This window comes from Hesperophylax consimilis, chromosome 7 (assembly GCF_061612785.1).
Source record: "Hesperophylax consimilis isolate HC1 chromosome 7, BYU_Hcon_1.0, whole genome shotgun sequence".
Lineage (NCBI taxonomy): Eukaryota > Metazoa > Arthropoda > Insecta > Trichoptera > Limnephilidae > Hesperophylax > Hesperophylax consimilis.
In genome coordinates, this window is record NC_142842.1 from 19,941,581 (window position 1) to 19,963,935 (window position 22,355).

General features: G+C 36.3%; 1 protein-coding gene across 1 annotated transcript; it reads right to left on the bottom strand.

Moving 5' to 3' along the window:
• Positions 1 to 5,643: 5,643 nt before the first annotated feature.
• On the bottom strand, positions 5,644 to 15,776 carry LOC149422458 (frizzled-2-like). Its single transcript, XM_089633816.1, has 2 exons — positions 15,494 to 15,776; positions 5,644 to 8,172 (listed from the first exon to the last, which is right to left on the bottom strand). The coding sequence occupies exon 2, from the start codon at positions 7,978 to 7,980 to the stop codon at positions 6,193 to 6,195; it is 1,788 nt and encodes a 595-aa protein (XP_089489942.1). The 5' UTR covers positions 7,981 to 8,172; positions 15,494 to 15,776; the 3' UTR covers positions 5,644 to 6,192.
• Between the last annotated feature and the right edge of the window lie 6,579 nt (positions 15,777 to 22,355).

Genomic DNA, 22,355 nt, shown 5'->3' on the forward strand with positions numbered 1-22,355 from the left:
ATAATCTATTTTAGTAGACAAATCAAAAAACTTTTATTGTTAGTTTCTCCATCAATGGTCTATTACCGTACATGCAGAAGGACCTCATTTCCCGCACTCTATAAAATTTTATTACTAGAATGGCCGAAGTACTGGAATGTATATTACAGTGTCACATTCAGGGCTGGCCTTGAGCTAAATGGCACATGGCACTAGTCAAAATATCAAGGGCGCTGTGTTAAGTGTTAGGTTATTATCAGTGCTTTGGATCCTTGGTGCCTTGGCAAGTTGGCGCTCGGAGCGGACTGCTCCGATTGTGCTTGCACAGGACCTGCCATGGCTATATCCTAAGGTGGGATTTGGCCTTTTTACAAAAACTCTCCATTGGCTGCGGTCCATCATCCCTAGTTCTCAGTCCTTCCTGTTCTGCTCCGATATGCACAGTCTGTCCAACTCTTCCTTGGTCTTCCTCTGGGTCGCTTTCACTGGAGCACCTACATAGTTATAAATTTTGGTATTCTATATTCATCCAGCATTCTTTCAAGAACTAAGTTATCACCTAATCTATTAGGCGTAGGAAGTTCCGAATCTGTTAAGTACCGGATTTGTAAGATTCTATTGTACTGCTAATGAAAACTTCTCATTTTATGTACCATAAAAGAATCATGGACAATTATTGAGTTTTGATAAAAGTAGTTTAGGTATTTGGTTATTGTGATCAGCATATATATAATGTAAGATTTTTACCAAACTATTGTGACAAAATATATAAGTACAAAATAACAAAAGGGTAATAATAGTTGTAGGTATTTTAAAGTAATTTTTACACTCATGGTTCTGAAAAACTTGAACTGATCTACATTAAAATAATTTTATTCACCATCATTTTTAATTAAGTAAGTGAGTTGAGTTAAACATTTTAATTATTGGTCACTCTTTCAAATATTTCAGAATTGTAATATTTAAGGTTAAACGCAACGCTCGTTGTATTCTACGTGTTCACAGATGGCGTTAATTAATTAATTTTGTTTAAATACGCTTTTGCAAGGTATTGCTTTACAGTATTAAGACAAATTATTTGTTTGCGCCCTCATATACGCAATATGAATATGAATAAATAGTTTTGTCCATATAAAAACTCAATTCTATCGAGAAAGGCATACAAATACAATATTGGATTGAATCATCGGTAAAATATTGTATTTGTGTGCCTTTCTCGAAAGAATTAAGTCTTTAAACGAACAAAACTATTGATTCATATTCATATTGCGTGTATACGGGCGCAAACAAATGATTTGTCTTAATATTGTAAAGCAACACCTTGCAAAAGCGTATTTAAACGAAATTAATTAATTAACGCCATCTGTGAACACGTAGAATACAACGAGCGTTGCGTTTGACCTTAATATTTTACCTAGATTATATGACTGTCTTTCAGATTATTTTTTTTTAAATATCATTATTATTGACATAAAAATGTAGAAATGCATAATACTAATCAATATAATTGTAATTTTGTTAAATAGTATGTGACCCAGTGTTAAAATATTTTAATTACATAATATCAGTAGAATTTTATTTGGTTTTTAAGATTTTTGCACTAATATGTTTAGAAAAAGGTTTTGTATGCCATCTATGAGCAGTAGATTGAACTAATACGTGGCTGGTAATACAGAAATTCACTAAATAGATTGATAAAATTTATACTGTGCCAAAATCAAATAAAATGTGTTATTATCGCTTTTATGCTTAGTTCAGACGTTTTAATTTCATCAATCAATCTAGTAAAACTGAAACATCAGAACGCGGCATTAGGAAGTACCGTTCTCTCGATAGCACTATCTGACCATTATAGTAAATAAATTCTAGCAATAGGTTGAAAACTCGGCTAACTTATCCAATACATGTTATATTATAGCTACGATTCATAGGTAGTACCAAATAATAGTAAGCTCAGACTATAGAAATAAATAAAGTGTTAAAATATGTTATACTATGGATAGTACTTATCGGGACAATGGTGACGTACCGCTTTAACAAACTTAATTTTATCAGTGGTATTTCTAACTTATCAAGCAACCAACGCAATAATTTTTAGATGTTTGTGTTTGTCTTAACTATTTTAAAATGGCAATAAATAATAATGATTGCATCTTTTACTTGGCTTTAACTAGTTTATTATGTAATAATATAATAGTTGTTGTTAGAGTGCTCTTATTTTAATTTGAATGATCTGTTAGTTCAATGATTTTACTGTAGTTTTGTTCAAATGAAGGAACAAAATGAACTTACCTAAAATATACATTTTTGAATATTCTTGTGGATTTTACTTATACTGAAATAAAAATAAACACATGTCTTTACCACTGAACGATTTCCAAGAAAATTGATGTTGCCAATTTGACCTTTTGACTCCTGGGCTCTGAAATTGATTATGATAAATCTATATGTATAATGAGTATGAGTCAATAAAAGAAATGTTTGATTTTTTTTAATTTCTTGGACAATATCTTCAAATGGATCAATATAAGAAATGTATTTCAATTAAAAATAGGCATTCAAAGATGGTTGGAAAAGGAGATATGTAAATATGGATGTTAGAGGGAGCGCGCTAATATTAAAAAAACGATAAAAAGCGAAAATGGTGAAAATATTTAATAAAACATGACTCGTTTGAAATAGAGCAAAAGTCTCTCAAGAAATGCTTTAGTTACATTTAAAGATACACCGTGAATTTTTTCATGCCTACAACATATTAAATAACAGAACAAAACGTCTTTTAAATATTTTTCGGAGGTTACTTTGTGATTTTTTTTTTATCCAGGGAATTTCATATTATTAAAGTTTCAGCATAACAAATGTAAAGATATTATCTTCAAAAATAGCTTTATTTTTGGAACAAAACTTAGAGAGTTAACGAGAAACTTGTTATAAATCGGTAGAATTTGGGTATGCGGGGGATTAATCACCCAATAGAAGTACTCACAGTTTATAAATTTGAAATCGCTCTCCTGAAAAGATGTTGTTTTTAACTTGTACTCTTTATGCTTATAATGATAGATAAATTGAAACAGTTTTAAACTTTTTTTTATTAACTCTTACTGGAGACCAGGGGCACCTTATGATTGCGCCTGAACAGGACCAGCCCTGCTAGTTTAGACGTGATAGGTTGAAACTGGTAACGGTTAATAAATAAAAAAGTTTAAAAACATTGTACTCTTCCTCTTCTGTAAAAAGAATGGTTTTCAAAACTTCAGTTAGTATAGCCATATGGGCCAAAGTGTCGACTCTTATCGCTTGAGCAAATGCGCGGCCAGACAACAACATGTCTTGATATATTGAAACAATTTTAAAGTTTTTTCACTATTTCATCCTTTACCTTCAGAAAAAAAAAAACTCTAAAATTGTTTCAATATATCATAATAATGGAATTCCACCACGAATTGTTAGTATGAAAAATAGAAATAGAATATATGCCTACTCAAGAAAGAATTCCAATATTGTATCATTTTCACCACAAGGACAAAAATGAGTTTTCTATAGACACACGGTCATTTTTTCATCATTTGGTTGATGGTTTTTCGGTTGATTCACAGTACTTGAATACTAACAGAACTGGAATTAACTAATTAAATTTGATGAATTGTTAAAATTCTGTGAAACAACCCGTCCTTAAAGACTTTTACAGTCTCGGCATTCAATTTGGGAGGCGGTTTGGGTACCGCCGCCCCGGGAAACATTTATTGGATAACCAACACTACGGCCTTAGATCACAATAAGTGGTTCTCTATGTTTGGTGATTTAGCAGGGGTTCATCGGGTGAGGTGTGTTCAGGATGTGCTTGCCCACCAGCTTGGCGTGCCAGATGGAGGGAGGCTGGTTTGGGGAGACCCTTAGACCTCTCCAACTGGACTCTCGACCTATCGCCTTGCGCCGCAGTGGGAGAGATATATTCATATGTCAGTCACTCCTGGACACATTGATCCCTAGTTCCTACCCAACGATCATACCTTTCATCTTCCCAATACCTTCCCCTTATTCATTTCCTTAAAAAAGTCCCTCTACACAGCATCCCATAACATGACAAAGGCTCTGAGGGAAATTTCCTCCATAGGGTTAAAGTAAAAAAAAAAAAAAAAATGTTTAAATGTCTTTGGTCCCCGGCATCACACAGAGTTTTTCCAAATCAGATGCAAACAGTATTCTTTTTTTCCTTCTTTTTAATGTCAAGTGTGCAAAATTTCATCAAGTAACAACATTCAGCTATAAGGGGTGGGAAAGGGGGTAGTTTTTAGAGATCTCATGTAGACCGTGACTTTCCTCCTGTTTTGAAAATCATGTTTAAAATTTCATCAATTTAATGAATAAAATGGAAGAATAAGAAATTTTTAAAAACAAACCCACAATGGGACACCCTTCTTTATATACTGGTGCTGGTGAATCTACATCGTATGTATAACTTTATATACTGGTGCTGGTGAATCTACATCTTATGTATAACTTTATATACTGGTGCTGGTGAATCTACATCTTATGTATAACTTTATATACTGGTGCTGGTGAATCTACATCTTATGTATAACTTTATATACTGGTGCTGGTGAATCTACATCTTATGTATAACTTTATATACTGGTGCTGGTGAACATACATCTTATGTATAACTTTATACATATATTGGTGCTAGTGAATCTACATCTTATGTATAACTTTATATACTGGTGAATCAACATCTTATGTATAACTTTTATTGAATCAAGCTTTTATTTTCGAGTAAATTGTTTCCAAACTTGGAATTTTAGGTCAATTTTGAAAAAAAAACGTAAACAGTTAATATCAACTGTTCAATGACTTTTAAAATATGCCGAAGTTTAGACCTGGTTCGACCCTTATTAACCTTTTAGCTGCTGAAAAAACAAAATAAAATGCTCAGATCGAAAAAAAAAGTTTTTGATGTAGATTCACCAGTTTTCCAATTGTACTATGATTTTCCAAACACCGTGCACAGACAGATAAATACATAATTTTATGAACCAATTTTATTTTAAGTATATGATTTTGAATGACCCAAAGCAATTATTTAATATCACTGACTTCTTTTTAATCTGCAGGAAAAAAATATTTTAATCATCAATGCATGGATTGTGAAAATTTCCTGAAATTCATCAGCAGGGACTCGAACCCATCGCTTCATGATTTTTAAAAATTTAATTATTTTAATCCACCGGTTGATGCTATCTGTTAGCCATAAATTGATATTAGTTCGACTAGTCTATAGTTAGCAATAAGATAGATAATTGTGTAAATGTATTATATATTTGTACAGCACCCTTGCTTTTGCACAAAATATTAATATTATTATTATAGGGACTCGAACCCATAGCTTCATGGTTATGAAAAATTTAATTATTTTCAGCCATGTAAAATCAAGTTATCCTGCAATTTTAATGAAATCCTTAGGATTTTCCATAATAATATCAGCATTTAATCTGTTCCATAACAAACTTTCAGGGCAGGAAATCAACGGGTATTACATAAAATACACTTTATTCAAATCTGTTATTTAGTAGACAAGTTCTGTTATATGTATACTGAACAAATAAGTTGCAAACAAACCATCAAAATGAAGTTGGTCCAAAGGGATTAAGAAAACAAGTATTTTATTGCAGTGTTATGTTGCTCACCAGGCATTTAATAAATTTAATATGGCAAATGTACAAACGTTGACAGTTATAAACGTCAATATGCTACAAAATATTAAATTCTACACTTATAAAACAATTACGTATTTTTGATGTATGAAACATTAATGGGAACATTTATATGGCAGTTTAAACATGGATAATTTTATATAATACATTATATTATTTATACAATCACATAATATAGTTTCATACACTATAAGTTACTCGTATAGATATACTTAAAAGGCTACAACCCTTCTTGGGTTCCACGCAGACATCCCCAAACTATGTCACAATCAGTATACAAACAAACGTTCACCTACTAAATGTACAAGTGCTACTAACTTAAAGAGCTCACGTTCTCGCAGACATATTGTCCAAATCAAGTTTAACAAAACTAAACATATCGTTGGTTAACTCGAAACTACACTGACGCAATGATTAAATATACCTAAGTACAGACTAGAGAGCTTTGATTTCTGTCGATAGACGAGAGTTTGGAGAGGGACCCCGATCCCTGTCCAGGGGGTCAAACATGCGAACGAGGGGGCGGGGGGCGGAGCACCGGGGGTCCCGTTTTGTAGGGACGAGGCTTGATCAGGGCTGCCCCGGCCGGGCCTCCCGCACTCACCACCCCCGTACCGCCACCGCCGCCCCCAAACGCCCGTCGCCAGAAGCGGCGCCACGACTCCAGCGTCTTGCCAGACCAGATCCACACCCCCGAGGTGATGCCCACAGCCAGCGCCATGAAGTACTTGAGCATGAGCAGGGCGTACAGCGGGCGCACCTGCAGGGGGCTGCCGGGCGCAGGAGCACACGCGCAGGCCAGTCGCCTTAGCCAGGCGCCGTGCATGGCGGCCTCGTACAGGTGACAGCCCAGCACGGCGGCAGCGGGCACAGTGTACAGCACACTGAAGATGCCGATGCGAATCATGAGCTTCTCTAGTTTGTCCGCTTTGCTTCCCGCACCGGCGCCTCCTTGCCTCTTGATGACGGACCGGATGCGGAATAGAGACACAAAGCCGGCGAGCAAAAAGCTGGTTCCGGCTGCCAAGTAGACCAGCAGGGGCGCGATCACGAACCGTTTGAGGTTCTCCGGATCCAGGTTACCCGCGTAGCACACGCCCGCCACCGGGTCCCCGTCCACCGCGGCACTTAGTAGAGCAGCTACACTCTGAGCGGCCGGGATGAGCCAGGCCGCCAGGTGGAAGTACTGCGAGTAGCCGGCGATGGCTTCGTTTCCCCACTTGAGTCCGGCGGCCAGGAACCAAGTGAAGGAAAGGACCACCCACCACACCGAGGAGGCCATGCCGAAGAAGTATACCAGTAGAAAGACCAGCGTGCAGGCTCCAGGGCCGGAGGCGGCGTGGCGCACCGCGGAGCCATCGCAAGCCACCTCCTCATGGCCCAGGAAGATCCTGGTGAGGTAGCCCAGAGACACCATGAAGTAGCAGGCCGACAGGAAGACGATGGGCCGCTCAGGGTATTTGAACCTTTGCGTGTCGATGAGGAAGGTGGTGAGCGTCATGAGAGTGGACCCGGCGCACAGGCCGCTCCACAGCGCCACCCACACGGCGGCGAACTCCCTCTCCTCGGGGTTGAAGAAGGCGCCGCGACACGGGAAGGCACAGTCGGCGACCCCCGCGAGGTGGACGGTGCGCGCGCCGGTGCGGTTGCCGGCCAGGGCCACCAGCGGGGGCCGGCACTGGCAGCGGCACTCCCCGCCGGCGGGCCTTTCCCCTGGCGGCTCTCGGCAGTTTTTTGAGTTCTTTCCTTTGCAGACGGGCACCGACGAGGTTGGGTGCGTCGGGCGCTTCGTGGGGCGCGTAGGCTCGGGGGGCGCGGCCTCCCTGTCGTTCTCCTCCATGCACAGGTGCTCGGGGTCCCCGAAGGCTGGCAGGCGGTCGCAGCGCATGCGCTCGGGCCACTGGAAGTTGTACTTCTCCATGATAGGCGCGCAGCCATCGCGCGCGCGCTCGCACACGCTGCGGCACGCGGGCAGAGGCTTGAGGTAGTCCTCGAAGCAGATGGGCGTGTAGATAGAGCACAGGAAGAACTTGAGGTCCGGGGAGCACTTGATCTCCACGAGCGGCCAGTACTGGTGCACCTCGAGTCCGGCCTCATCCTGGCTGTCGTGGTCGAGGTCGTTGGGAAAAGAAGTGTGATTGTATCCGATGCCCCGGCACATGGGGATGGTGATCTCCTCGCAGCGCAGTGAGCTGCCCCCCGCCCCGGTGCCGGACCCGAGGGCGTTTTCGCTCCAACTTCGCCCCGCGAAACAGGATAGCACTAGAATCACTGTCCTTATACGCGTCATAGTTCGTTGTTTGATTCACTGAACTTTACAATAGTTCCACCATGTTCCCACTGCACACTGCTTCTGCTGTGATGCTGGTGCAGTTACTGGTGCAGTTACAGGTGCTGGTGCTGGTGACTGGTTGATGTTATGTCTTCCGCGCTCTCACTCACTCCCCTTCAATCCGGCTTATTGGCGGTCCTGTTCGATCATCTGGAATAAGGAAACATTGCTTTAGTCTGATTGTTTTACAAAATATTCATTTTATTTATTGATATTATGGGAGTAGTGCAGCATTACCACTGCACTGGCGTGAGGCTTTTATTTAATGCTTGGTAGCTTGGTGAACAGTGCTCAAATATTATAAGACATATTAGGAATTCATTAAAATAAGTCGTACGACACTTTTTTAGCTAGATACATTGTACCAGTGTCAAATTTCTAGTTCTATGAATTTAATAGACTTGAAATTAGACTCTACATAAACGGTAAAAACCTAATTACTTCTGGACCACCGCCTGACTAGTGACTTGTATCCATATACTCTTACAGCTTGTAATCACAAACATATCATTAAAAAGTAATTATAAAAACAGGTACTGCATAGTCATCTGTATTTTTTAATTAGCTAGTTATTGTTCAAGTTTGGGTAAATAGTATGATAATAAATTTAATTCAATTTAAATTACAACTAAATAAGAAAATAATACGGTAATATATTATTATGTAAAGTTGGGAACACAGAATTCCGAGTTCCCGACTTTGCATACATACATACTTTGCATAATATTACAGTATTATTTTCTTGTTGTTCTCGGGTTTGTAAAAACCCAGTATTTTCGGGAATATAATTCCCTGCACAGGAAATAGAAAAACTCATGTAAAACTTTGCAAAAGAAAAAAATAAATTTATATAGTGCAATTTTTGTGACGGATGTTTCAAATACTGTGAAATTAACCATAACGATGAAAAATATAAACTTTGAGAGAGGTCTGATCTGAGAACAAATTTAAAAGCAAAAACCATATTAGATTAGTCAGTTTTTTAATTCCACCCTTTACATGTTCCGATTTTTTTTTAAATTTGAGCAGCAATAATTATAATGTGATAATTTTACAAAGGTAAACTAAGGAATTGTTTGAAAGCCCCACCAACAGATATAATGTGATGTTATAGGAATAACTTAATGATTACTCAAATAAATACTCATATTGAAATATTTAATTATTGAAGACAATATTCGAAGCGATTCTTAAATGGAAATTTGAAACAGCAAAATATCCAAAATATGTAGGTCGCAATGATAATTCGAAGGGTTGTCGTTTTACACTGGCAGATATCGAAACAAAACAATATAAAATCGAAAAGTTCTCAAATCAAAATCAAAATCTTTAAATTACAGAGTTTTCGCAATCGTTAAATATATGAAAGATATTAGAATTTTAGGAACGAGAATGATGTATTTTGCAAATATTACAATCTGTTTGGAATGTTTGCAGGTAGGTAGGTAAAGGCAGTAGGCAGCCTTGGCGTTGAGCTACGAATGAGGGTGTACTATGTTATGTACATGCACAATAATGAATTATAATGCTCGGCTGTTATCTGATGCTATTTCGCGAAGAAGAGAAAGGTTGTATTGAAATATTCCATAGAGATAATATTAAACGAATTTTATAATATTGGGGAGTGCAACACGTAGAAATCGAAATACGTGAAAAAACTCCAACTAGTCATAGGTGGGTCCATGCACCGCGATTAAACTTCGATCTATTTCATGGTACTGAAATGATGGTTTGGCGTTTTCAGATATTCCAAAACCGCTGCGTTTAATCGCAGTGCTTGCACCCATTAAGGCGATGCACTACGTCGTGTAATATTTTAAATTGTGCCGCTATCAATAACAACCCTTACGTAGATGGCGATAAGGTTTAAATTCCCGCTTAACACCATCCGCCTGTTTTGATTTACGCAAGAAAAAAACATGGCCAAAAAGTGCCTTTATTTTATTTTGTGGATGTTCAGGCATAAATATTTAATTTTTTCCGATCATTTTATAAATAACTTAATTTGACACATTATACAATAAAATCATAACCGAAAATAGGTTTGTAAGTAGGAGATTTTGAACTTAAAAGCAGTTTTCATAGGCCTTTACATTATTTTTTTCTGGGCTCATAAAAAGACTTATATTATAAAAAATACTCGATTATTTCAAAGGTAAAGATGTATTCTACTCGCAGTATTTAATTAAAGCATCTGAAACATTTCTAGCCGACCAAATTTTCAAACTAAAAACACATGATTTTGCATTACTACGTATGGCATCGCCTTAACGCGATTTTTCCGCAGACGTAGGCAGACCGGATAGGACGCCATAATATAGCTCCGTCTTGGCACACACTCCTAGCTTCAATTAAATTCATAGACCAACTCACTTTTACGAGACTCTTGAAATGACCAAGCTCATTTCTCACTCAGGTTCTTGTAGAACTCAAAATCGGAGATGCTGAGAAAAACCTACTACTGAGTAACTATCAAGCTCAAATCATCCATAAAAATGTACAGCTTGGCTGTGAAATGTTTTTTTTATGCGTGCTTCCCTGTTTTCTTCCTCCTACAATGGGGATCTTTTCAAAAACCTAACTTTCGTCATTCCTGTCCTTAAAATACCCCTCAGATAGCATCCCCAAGATGACGGAAGTCCTAAGGGAAGTGATTGTAGTTAGTTACACACATATGCGGTCGCTAGTCCCTGCAGATGAAATCCGCGATGAAGTGATTGTATTCATGGGAATTTCACGCGGTTCCTAGTTCCTACAGATGAAATCTGAATTGAAGCGATTATACCTTTACACCCACCTAAACATTAATTTGTTTTCTTTTCGAAACCGTAAGAAACATTACATTAACGTGCATTAGGTAGGAACTCAATAATATAAATAATAATAATTCTTGTACTATCTGTGCCCCGCCACGCGTTGCTGTTGCTCAATCTGTCTGTGCAGATAGGAAAACAATAGCGCGTGTTGCTTTTACGTCCAACCGATGGCATGTTTTTAAAAAGCATGATTTTATCTATATGATATAAGTACATAAAACACACACACACGTATTCGAATGCAAAGTTGTGTCAAAATTTCAAAGCAACCGGTGAAGAACCTTCAGAGATATAAGGTTTTTAACAAACGAACATTTATATTTACATGTATAGGAATTCTATGTCCGGAATTGGCGATAAATGTATAACTTTATTGACGTGTAGAGTGAATAGTACTGCTGATTTATTAAAATCATGTTAAAAAGGTAATAGCAGGCGATTTCCTAATAAATTATTAGTAGTTTCCTAATATATCGGAACACAGTTCATGCAGCTGCGTTTATCCTGTTATTATTTGACGAAATGCGAAAATATTAACACTTTTATGAACATGTGTTCCGACATCGCCACAACACATTCGTGTTTTACTGATAGTTTATTAGAAAATCTGTGAATTCATTGTCAGAAGCCCGCAGTCCTGTTTTTAACAGGAACACGAATAAATGAAGAGATTTTTAATAAATTAGCAATATTTATTTTATTTTATTTAGTACAGGTTATTTATATGGTTATTTTATTGAAAAATGTTTTGTCTGTCCAACTAGAAGAAAATCACGTCTTAAAGAGAGGCAACATTTTACATCAGTAAGTTTTCACAAATCAATTCTAATTTTGAAAAATACACAATAATTTTTTTTCTGTTAAAATATTATAATGATCTCCGTGCGGCGCTAATATTAAACAAAATAATGAAAACCATGACATACACAAGATGAATCCTCTTTATAACGACTTTGTAATGTTTTTTGTACATATTTTTTCCGGTAGCCAGAGTTCAAGTACGGTGTATCGATTGGCCGACGCTATAGTTGACTAATTTGTCAAATCGGCAATTACGCTCGCCGTTCTTTGAGTGCACAAAGTGTAAAGTACATTCATAGTTCAGTGTTCGGAATGAGTTACCGACCTTATTAATGGCCGGAGCCGACTACAGATGCTAATTCGGATTGTTTATCTCATCTCTCGCGGTGTTTAGACTCGGCTAATGGGCCTTTATGTATTCTGTTTAGAATAATTTTGTGGTTAATGCAGAAAACAAATTATGTACAACTAACGGACGCCACGGGAAAGTGCGAGAACTATAATTGCAAGAGATTACCTCTGCGGCTCATCATCGTAAAGAAACAAATAGAAGTTTGTTATTATCTGCGCAGGCACATTCATTTTAATATTTGCTCTTTCGAACTTCTATTCCGAGAAGAATATTATTATTATTTTGTTTATTTAACCTATACAGCTGCATATCACATGATAATACGGTATGCGCAAATTTCTAGCTAATGTATTGCACGGCACTTTAACAGCGATAAATATAATAGAGTTTGAAACAAAGAGATTCACGGAACACTTGTGTGGTGTCTACAAATAAAATCTGTGTAGATAGGTACCTAGATTCATGGAAAATTTATTTGATCCTAACAGACCCAGACGAAATTCGCGTTGAAGGGATTATACATAACTAGATTCATAGAAAACAGAATTGGAAAATTGATTGAATTATGAAGCAAAACCCCTAAAAATAGTGTACCCATTGAATGAATCTGTCCCTACCGCTGACGTATATTTCATTAATCCATGGTCCACAAACAGATGAAATTCGCGTCAATTCGTTGTAACTGGATTCATATAAAACTTACGTGGTTCCTACATTATGATAAATGTTATTATGAAATCCTTACTGATGTGATTGTAGTTAGGCACAAACATTAATGGAAAAGTCCCTAGTCCCTACAGGTGAAATTCGCGATGAAGTGATTATAATAAATTCAATGGAAATTGGTGAGGTTCCTATAGAATGAAACCCGTATTGAAGCGATTATTCCTATCTGAAATGTCAATTTGTTTTCTCTTCGGAGCCGTGAGAAACATTACATTGACGTGGATTAGGTAGGTACTTGAATAAAATAATACTTATTATTGTATAGGAAGTTCTCTGTCTGGAATTGGCGATAAATCACAGACGTGAGTAACATGTGAGAAACTGCCCATGCGATAAATGCAAGTATTGTAGTAATATGCATTTGAAGTGAAATAGCACAAAACTGGCGCCATACAAGTTTAGTGTTATTTATTATTACATTATTAGCGCAGTCCCGTGAAAAATCACGGATAAGTTCATGGTGGTACTGAAATGGAATTAAGTAAAAACGCCAGCTGCAGTGTGTGTCAGTACGCTGTTTGGCGATTTCAGCTATTCCAAAACTGCTGCGTTTATTCGCAGTGCTTGCTTTCTAAGCCAGTCTGAATTCTTGACAAATCAGTTTCAATTTTGCAAAGAACATAATTAAAATAAATCTCTGGTAAAATTTAGGTCTTGTTTGAATTTTTCACAATATGAATTCCAATTTTGAAATTCAAAGCAAATCCGAATTCATTGAACTTCGAAAATTATTATTTTATTAGATTTGAAGTACTTTATTTGTATTGTATTTACATAATGATCATATACTTTTTACTGTACAGTATTTTGTTATTCAAAATCGTATTTTTAATAATAAGTTCTTACTTTCAAACGCATTATTATGATATTATTAACATGTATAGCGGAGAATGGATGGCAGATTTATGGCTACTTATATTATAATATTATGGTAAATAGAAAGGTTTCTTTGTTACCGCGGGTAAAGTCTAATCTCCAAGGAATCTAGTAAAAACGGATGGCTGTGGTTACTTATTTTTTGCAAACAAAGAATTTTTCGGAAGGAAGAAAAATAAGGGTTTGTGAAAACGAAAGACAAGAGAAGATAGTTGATGTAGTTATATGAGTAATAAATCTTACATTTTGTATATTTCCACGAAAGTGCATTTAAAAACAGACATAAAATAATTCTAAAGAAAACTAAGAACTTACTAATATTTTCCGTCATCTCGTACATCAAAATTACTGACAGTATGTACCTACAAAGAGATTGGTGGGATAATATTGGATGTATTTTTTTTGTTTATTTCAGTGGTTAACTTGTCCCTCAAAATAACCTACAATAGTCAAATCATTATTAATTGATACGTTGACATTGAGCTTACTATTTGAAATATATTAAATAATCTTAAATGATAGTAATAATAACATTTTAATGATTAGTATTATTCCGTTTTTATGAAAAATCACCTCATGGGTGCTGCGTAATAAATATTATTATAATATGTAATAACTTATGTCTTTTCGTCGCTAAACCATTTGTAAATATAAAATAACACATTATCTCAGAACAGAAGTTTATTTTACGAAGAATCAGAATGCAGATGTTTCTAAAAGATAAAATGCAGGTATTATTTTTTAACTTCTGGGAATTTCACCAATCCTCCAAGGGATGCATTTTCCCGGAAATTAAGCCCGAAACGGGTTTGAGTCTTGGGTGTTGTTTCGGAAATAATTAACAGGTGGCAGTAACGTACCATAAATTGACAGATTAGGACAATAACAATAAACCAATATAACTTTTATTGTTAGGTAGCACTGTATGCACTTTTACTATTATTTATAAATTATATTTTAATATGATTTATATTTTTTTGCTGTTTCCTCGTTAAATATTTACACTATGTGTTAAACAAATTTTACGCCAAAACAAGTCTAGAAATTAAACAACTCTATAGTTATTTTTAATAACAAAACACAATGGCGGATAAGACTTTTAACTTGCGAATTTTATTTTGTTTGCGTAGTAGCAAACTTCAATTAGGTGGAATTTGTAAAATTGAGACCAAAATAATTCTACGGTTATTAGAAAACACTTTTAAAATTAATAAAAACATATATAATTTCAGATTTATCTATAAATATTTTAGATAGTGTTAGGAAATTCGCATCCGGTCTGGGATCTTTTGTAAAATTCGATTTTTTCTAAATTTGGCAGATACTGTACCAAACTCGAAAAATAATTATCATGTACCCAGAGTACATAATGACGTCAGTGCATACACCTGTGTATTGTTTGGTGGTAAATCTCGACTTTAATATAGACTGAAAAGCCCAGAGGTCTACAAAAAGCGAACAAAAACCCGTATATAAAGAATCTGAAATGTTTGTTGGTCAGACGATCGGCCGGTGATAAATAACAGAGGGAAGAAACCAAAACACCACATGACGCCGCTGAACAAATTACATAAATATTTTACAATCTTATCTCCAATTCGAACATATTAAAATAGCTACCGTGTTAAGTACACACACAAATGTGATATGTATTATAATGTACATAAATTAGTCTGTTGTTGATGAGATTTTAGGCGATGGAATCGAAGGTCCCGCGATATTAATATATTATTACACATTGTACACAAGTTGGGAGTTGGGAGCCACCGCTAACTGTCAATCAGATGTCAGTTTTATCTGCGAGAGATAGCAGCTACTTATCAAGCAAGCCCCGTTTCACCGTAATGTTCCCCACTCGAGATTTGAACCGGACACCTTCCAAACAGGCTAACAAACTCACCTATCGTATCCATAACCACCGAGCATTGCCAACATCGGAGAAGTCGCCCCATCTTAGACGATTCTGCCGGCGAAACTACATTATAAACACTTCAAACACTAACTGAAAGCACTTTTTATCAATTTTTAAGCACACTGTGTGGGAAACTTGTCACATTTATGCATTATCCCCATATAAAACAAAAGTTTTTAAGATCACGAAGTTTCAGTCACATAAAAAGATTAATATTTTTTTAAGAAACGCCACAGCTACAGTTCTCCTTGAACGTCCGTCGCCGTCGAGCGAGCGCGCAGCACTGTTCGGTCCGCTTCGGTTCTGTCGCTCTCGCTCTGTGCTGCGGGAGTTTCGGCTGACGGAAACGCCCGAACTTTGCCGAAGTATAGCAATAGCTCGCGTGCGTTGTCAGGTTGAGTGTTGCGTGCAGTATGTATCTATAGGCGCTATATTGGTACCTACGCCAAATAAATAGAAAAAACCGCGAATCGAATCTTTCGTACAGAATGTTCGTGTTTACATTATTTAAAATATCTACGTTTATCCCGAGAATGAACACAAAATAATCACTAAAACAAAACAAAATTTAAAAGCAAATCTTTTGTGGTTTGGCCCAACGCTACATTAAGTGTCTGCAAGTAAATCTTCGTGTTTTCCGGGAAAGCTCTGTTTCCGAAAGCTCGCCGTAAATTAACTTATGGATTTTCTACCCACAATAAAAATAATATTACGTATTTTAATATTTCTTCATTTTATTTTATTTTTACCAGAGTACCGCAAGGACCGCAGAAGGGTTACAACTGCTCCTAACAATCTGAACCGGTGAGACTACGTCATACCCAATTAAGGTATGTTATGATGCAGAGGGTAGTGAGGAGGGGAAGGAGATGAGAGCGAGAGAAAAGTGAGGAAGTACCTGGCTATTCAGTTCTGGTCGCCGAATAAAACTAAAGACATTTCAAGCAGCGTTTCTCGTGATGTGGATTTATAAGTCAAATTTTGTTGTTTTTCTGTAATAAAACGGGAGTCTCTTCAAGACACAGTTTAATTCCTGCATTTCCTCAAACCCCCCCCCCCACACAGCATCACTAATGTCGAAATAATGAGATTTATTTTCAAATCTGTGAAAAGTTTCCTGTTTGTGGTAGGTATAACAGCAAGGAGTTTCAAAAATTTTAGCATTAGGGAAAACATTGTCGTTCAAAGATTGCAGCGTGCATTCACAACGATAACGTTTGTAATGTAATATAGATATAATTCAGCTAATTAAACATATAAGATAATTAACAACATCGAGTCACTTCCCGTCAGGATGTGCACAATAATAAAATTATTAATGCAACGCGTTGACCACATTCATGCATTCTCCAATGTTGCCTTGTGTTAAAATTAGAACTATAATCACCGCATAAGTACCTACGCACTGCTTATGTAGTTAATAAACCGATTAGCACCTTGGAACGTGAGTCAGAATTTTTGCTATTTATTTATTCACAGTTTGTCTGCCGCAATTCTACCTACCCGTTTTCTTAGCTAAAATAATAAGGCATTAAATATTACCTTCATAAATAGATAATCATTGTTTCCAATTTATAAATATTGAGAACGTAAACGTTTTTTTTTATGAAACGTAGAATATACTTAATATTTTTATGTTTAGATTAAACTTGTAATTTATATCTGGGGCGTGGATACTTTAGATAGTGTGAGTAAAAAAAACTTTCTGTTAAAAATCTCCGTTCAAGCTGACCGCATAGATAAGTTTGAAGAATTGTACCTACTAATTTCCTTAAGAAAATAACATGTTTAAAAAGGTAGGTAGGAACCTACGTATCGATGCTCTGCTAAACACGTTTTTTTTAAATATTATAGGTACCTACGGTTTAGACAACTTTTTAAAAATAATACGGTAGTTAGGTATATAACACATAAGTAAGTTTTATCGACCTCAAAATTTTCATAATATTTCCAGAATAAGTAACTACAATTATTTCAAATAATCTTTAACTAAAGTTTTGAAAATAATTTCTCGAACACGAAGAAAACTACAATTATCATATTACTTTTTGTGTTCGTATTAAAAAAATATATTTTTAACGTAAATACCTACCGATTTTTCTAAATACCTAACCATTAATTGGAAATGCTTTACTTTTACAATATAATAATTAATAATACTAATAATTATATTATGATAGTAGAAGTACCTACCTAATTACAAACATATATATTTTAATTAGGCAGGTACTAGGTACCTATCTAGATTTAAAAGCTTGGATCCGGCCAATGGTATATTGGGTAGGTACTCGCACAACGAAGACACAACGCATCGCAGGCCCGGTGTTGCAGGATATTGAACATTCTTCCCGCGTTATCCTACATTCATCTGCCAGAGGTATCCAGTTGAGTACCTACCTACCTCGCAGCATGACTCCGCGCATCTGAATAAATATAAATAACCAAATTGTCTTTTTCTCATGTTTCAATAGAGCCAACATGATAAATATCCCGTGCCTTTTTACCTTTAATATGCAACCAACGAGAAGAACAACTGATAAATAATATTATATTATGTAGGTACCTACTCGTACAGCTTTTCAGTTGGTGGCGTCGGCGTATTGAGGATTCCAGATACACGTAGGATTTTTTTTAACATTTCGTTTTTACCCGAATATTACAATAATCCAAAAGAAATCTGTTCAAGAAAGAGTTTCCCCCGAAGGTGTAGGTAGTACGCACAGAGGACGGACAGCCAAATAACTCGGTCTTGGCATACACTCCTTGCTTAAGTCACATTCATACATCGTCTCATACCCCTTCTGACTCTTGACATGATCTGATTCAAGTTTTTGGTTCACTTGGTCATACCATGTCTTCCTGAAGCGTTCCTAACGTCTCCCACAAATAAAAATAATTAATGTTTAAAGAAACCCAAACACAATAATTCGACAGACGAATCGCAGAAAAGCATTTCGGCTTTATTTCCTCTTCTTATCGCCAGCAAATATATAAATGTCAAGTTGTAATTTGTAATATGTATCCAGGGACGGCCCTCAGCCCAATGGCGAGAGTAAATGTTTGACTCCCCTTGTTAAAAACAGTAGGCGCCTAGGAAGGTGATCACTGCCATCTCTAAATAGTTTAAAATAAAGTCGCCGTACGTGTTTGTCTGTTTGTGAGCTTAATTTTTCTAAATTACGCAACGGATTTTAATAGTGTTTTCACTATCCTTTAGAGAACTTCTTCCAGAAGGTTTTTAAATATAATTCATGTAAATTATATTTAAAGAGAGTAGAGAAACGTCGATGTTTTGTAATCATGTCGTAAAAAAATATTTTTGGGCGCTGGCTAAACCTTATAAGATAAGTACTAAGTAATAATGTACTGCGGAATTGTATATCTTGAACAAGTCTCACATAGATAACAGACCTTGGCAGCACCGCTGTGACGTTCGACGAAGATAGAAGATGGAGACTCTGCAGCAAGAATCCTAGGTGGTGAAGAAACTGGACCCGCTGCTGCATCGAGAAAGAATACCGCGTCCACCAACAGTGCCAGCACGAGGTTTGTCATCTGTTCAGGTATGTGTCTGCTGCTAGTAAAGCGCTGACACAATATCCTCACATAGAAAACAGACCTTGGCAGCACCGCTTTGACGTTCGACGAAGATAGAAAAATGGAGACTGCAGTCTATATCCTAAGGTCAACTCCGTGGTAATGCCGGGTACACGTCAGCTGGTCAATAATATTTGAATGATTTGTATTTTTGTGTAGCTCCGTTTTTGTGAAAAATAATCTCAAGTCGATGTGTTAGGACCGTTAGGTTTTAGGTATTTATTATCCGCGCCTTGGCGCCTTGACAATTTGGCGCCCGGGGCACACTGCCCCAATTGCGCCGTCCCTGTACCTATTAATATAATGCTGTTATAATAATAATACCCAAGAAGTAATCTTGGATTTTAACTTTTTGTGATCGGGACATTGGATATTATAATATTATTTTCATTTTTATAATGCGAGCTCCGACGGTGTCGCTACAATATTTATCGTTTATTGTGGCTGACCTCTGAATGAATTTATGAAACGACACAATATATCGTACAACTCACACTGGAATGTGCAAAATTCGAATAACACGACCCATTTCTTCTGAATAATAAACGACAAATAAATTTGAATTTCACGCCGATTAATCTGAAATTAAGAAAATGGTCGACTGGGTGAAATATGCGTTTCATGAAACAACGAAAAGTGGAACGAGTCCATTGGAAGTGAGTGGTAGATCAAATGGGCAGGTGTGCATCATCTGTCTTAGTTGCTTCGTATTAGGTGAATATTATGTTTGTAGTGAGACTTCAGAGTGGTTCGACTTATGACATTAACGACTAATAATATAGTAACCTGTACACCTGATAACTGCCTTTGTCCCTGTCTAATAAAAGCTTCATTTATGTTAGATAGGTATTGTATTTTAAAATTTAACTGACCGCAATAATTTTGTGGCGGAATAAATGCAGAATAATTTATTTTCTGAAACCGCAAAAATTCTTGAAAGTAATAATAATAACTAAACAAAACTTATGTGATACTTACGAGTATACCTGAGTATCTAACGTCATTAAAGGTGATGAAAAAACTAAGTTAACCAGGTTGGGTTAGGTTAGGTAAAGTTAAATTGGTTTTTCATCACTTTCATGACTTTATATCGCGTTTAAAAAGTGTTTTGTTTTGTCACTGTTCCGTTTGATCCGGTCACCGTGTAGTGTAGGTATTTACATTTCATTTTAGGTTAGGTTAGGTAAAGTTGGATTGGTTTTTCAACATTTTCATGACTTTATATCGCATTTTAAAAATGTTTTGTTTGGTTACTGTTCCGTTTGTTCCGGTTACCATGTAGTGTAAGCATTTAAATTTAATTGTAAAAATATAAATAAACACGTTAAAAAGTTTTTTACTACAATAAGTAAGTCATCGAATTACAGAGAAATGCGAATACGTTCGCGTGTGTGCGTGATTGCCACCAATCGTTAGCGATAACACATTGCCAATGACTACGAATTTATCTTCCGAGTTTCATATCGATACTTACAAGATTTGCATTAATTCAGGAAAACAGAAGGGAAATTCGAATAGATGTATTTAAAAACGAGACAAGATGTTATATCATTTACTCTGATTTGTACTATATTTTCTATTACTCAACAAGAAAAAGTATCTAGAAAAAACGCAGTATTCTTCGGATAAATTAGATCAGATTTAAAGCTGTTAATTTGATATAATTAGGCACGGGTAGCTACAGGGTTTTCCAATGAGAGGTGTTATTTTGAATAGCCCGCTATTTCGGTAGTTGTTACTTTTGAAGCTGTCATTTTTTTGACATTTGACAAGTAGAAACTACGCCATTAATAAAAATGGAACGATACACGCTTCAACAACGCATTGAAATTATTAACATTCACTTGAGTGAATCAAATGCAAATCATCTTTTGAGTTATAAGGTCCATTTACACTTCGATGGCTTCGTCAATAAGCAAAACTGTCGCATCTGGGGCTCGGAAAACCCAAGAGTTATTGTTGAAAAGCCTCTCTATCCTCAAAGTGTGACTGTTTGGTGCGGTTTATGGTCCGGCGAAGTCATTGGACCTTACTTTTTCGAAAATGAGGCTGGAGCAACAGTTACGGTGAATGGATTGCGCTATCGAGAGATGATTAATGATTTTTTATGGCCGGAATTGGAAGGTATTGATCTGGACAACGTTTACTTTCAACAAGACGGCGCTACTTGCCACACAAGCAACGAAACTATTGATCTTTTACGATTGAATATCAAAATTACACCTCTTATTGGAAAACCCTGTATATTCAAAACAGCCCGGCTTCAACAACATAAAAACCCAGTAATTAGGTAATGTTTAAAAAAATATATATACATGTATTTGAGGAAAGTTACCAGCAAATGCTGAGATTAGTTACCTAATCCTGCGTATACATTTGCGAGTTGAAATGCGAGCCGATCCTCGAATTATGGGAAAGGAACGAAGCAATAAAGCGGCGTTTCGCACCATTTGCGGTTGCTTCGTTCCTTTCCCTTAATTCATGGCTTAGATTGCGGAATTTTTTGTCCTGTTTTTACAAAGTATAAACATAATTTTATAATACGCCTTAACACGAGTTTTTCTCCGGTGAGTAGAAGAGACAATCGTGATGATCATCTCTCGGCTTCCTACGGATTGTTTGAATTAGAGGTGTGTGGTAACTGATGGCTGATGGCTGGTGGCTGGCGACCAGATCGAAAGAGACAATAAAGAGTATTTGACAGGTCGCTCTTTGGGAATGAGAAATGGTGTCCACGGGGATAACAATAGACAGGGTGTCTCATAATAAACAATTTTATATTTTTGTAATGACGAAAGAAATATAGAGGATATCATATTATACTTTCTCACGACGTATTAACCGAATTTTACTGTTGTGGGACCCAGTCACCGACAAAAAACAACCGTAGAGTCTTTGGGAGATACATAATATCCCAGTCTGATACGGTCTCATAAAAGTTATACTATCTCATTTTGTATTATGGTGAGAAATATGACTAAAACGGTGTTAGAAAGATAAACGCTCCCAAAAATTTTTAAACAATCTCTGGACAACATCAAGGATTTGAAAAATCCTTTGTTGTGTAAATTATTGTAAATGTTTCATATTAAACAAAAAAAATGAAGTGACAATAACTTTTATAATACAGTTTATTGAAAAGCAATAATATTATTAATAGTATTATTTTACAAAATATTTATTTGGTTTGGTTTGAAATTTTTATAGTATTAATTGTATACAAATTATCCAAATATTATTTACTATTATTATA

Excerpts from the sequence above, each read along its gene's own strand:
- LOC149422458 (XM_089633816.1), bottom strand. The coding sequence starts at position 7,980 with ATGACGCGTATAAGGACAGTGATTCTAGTGCTATCCTGTTTCGCGGGG.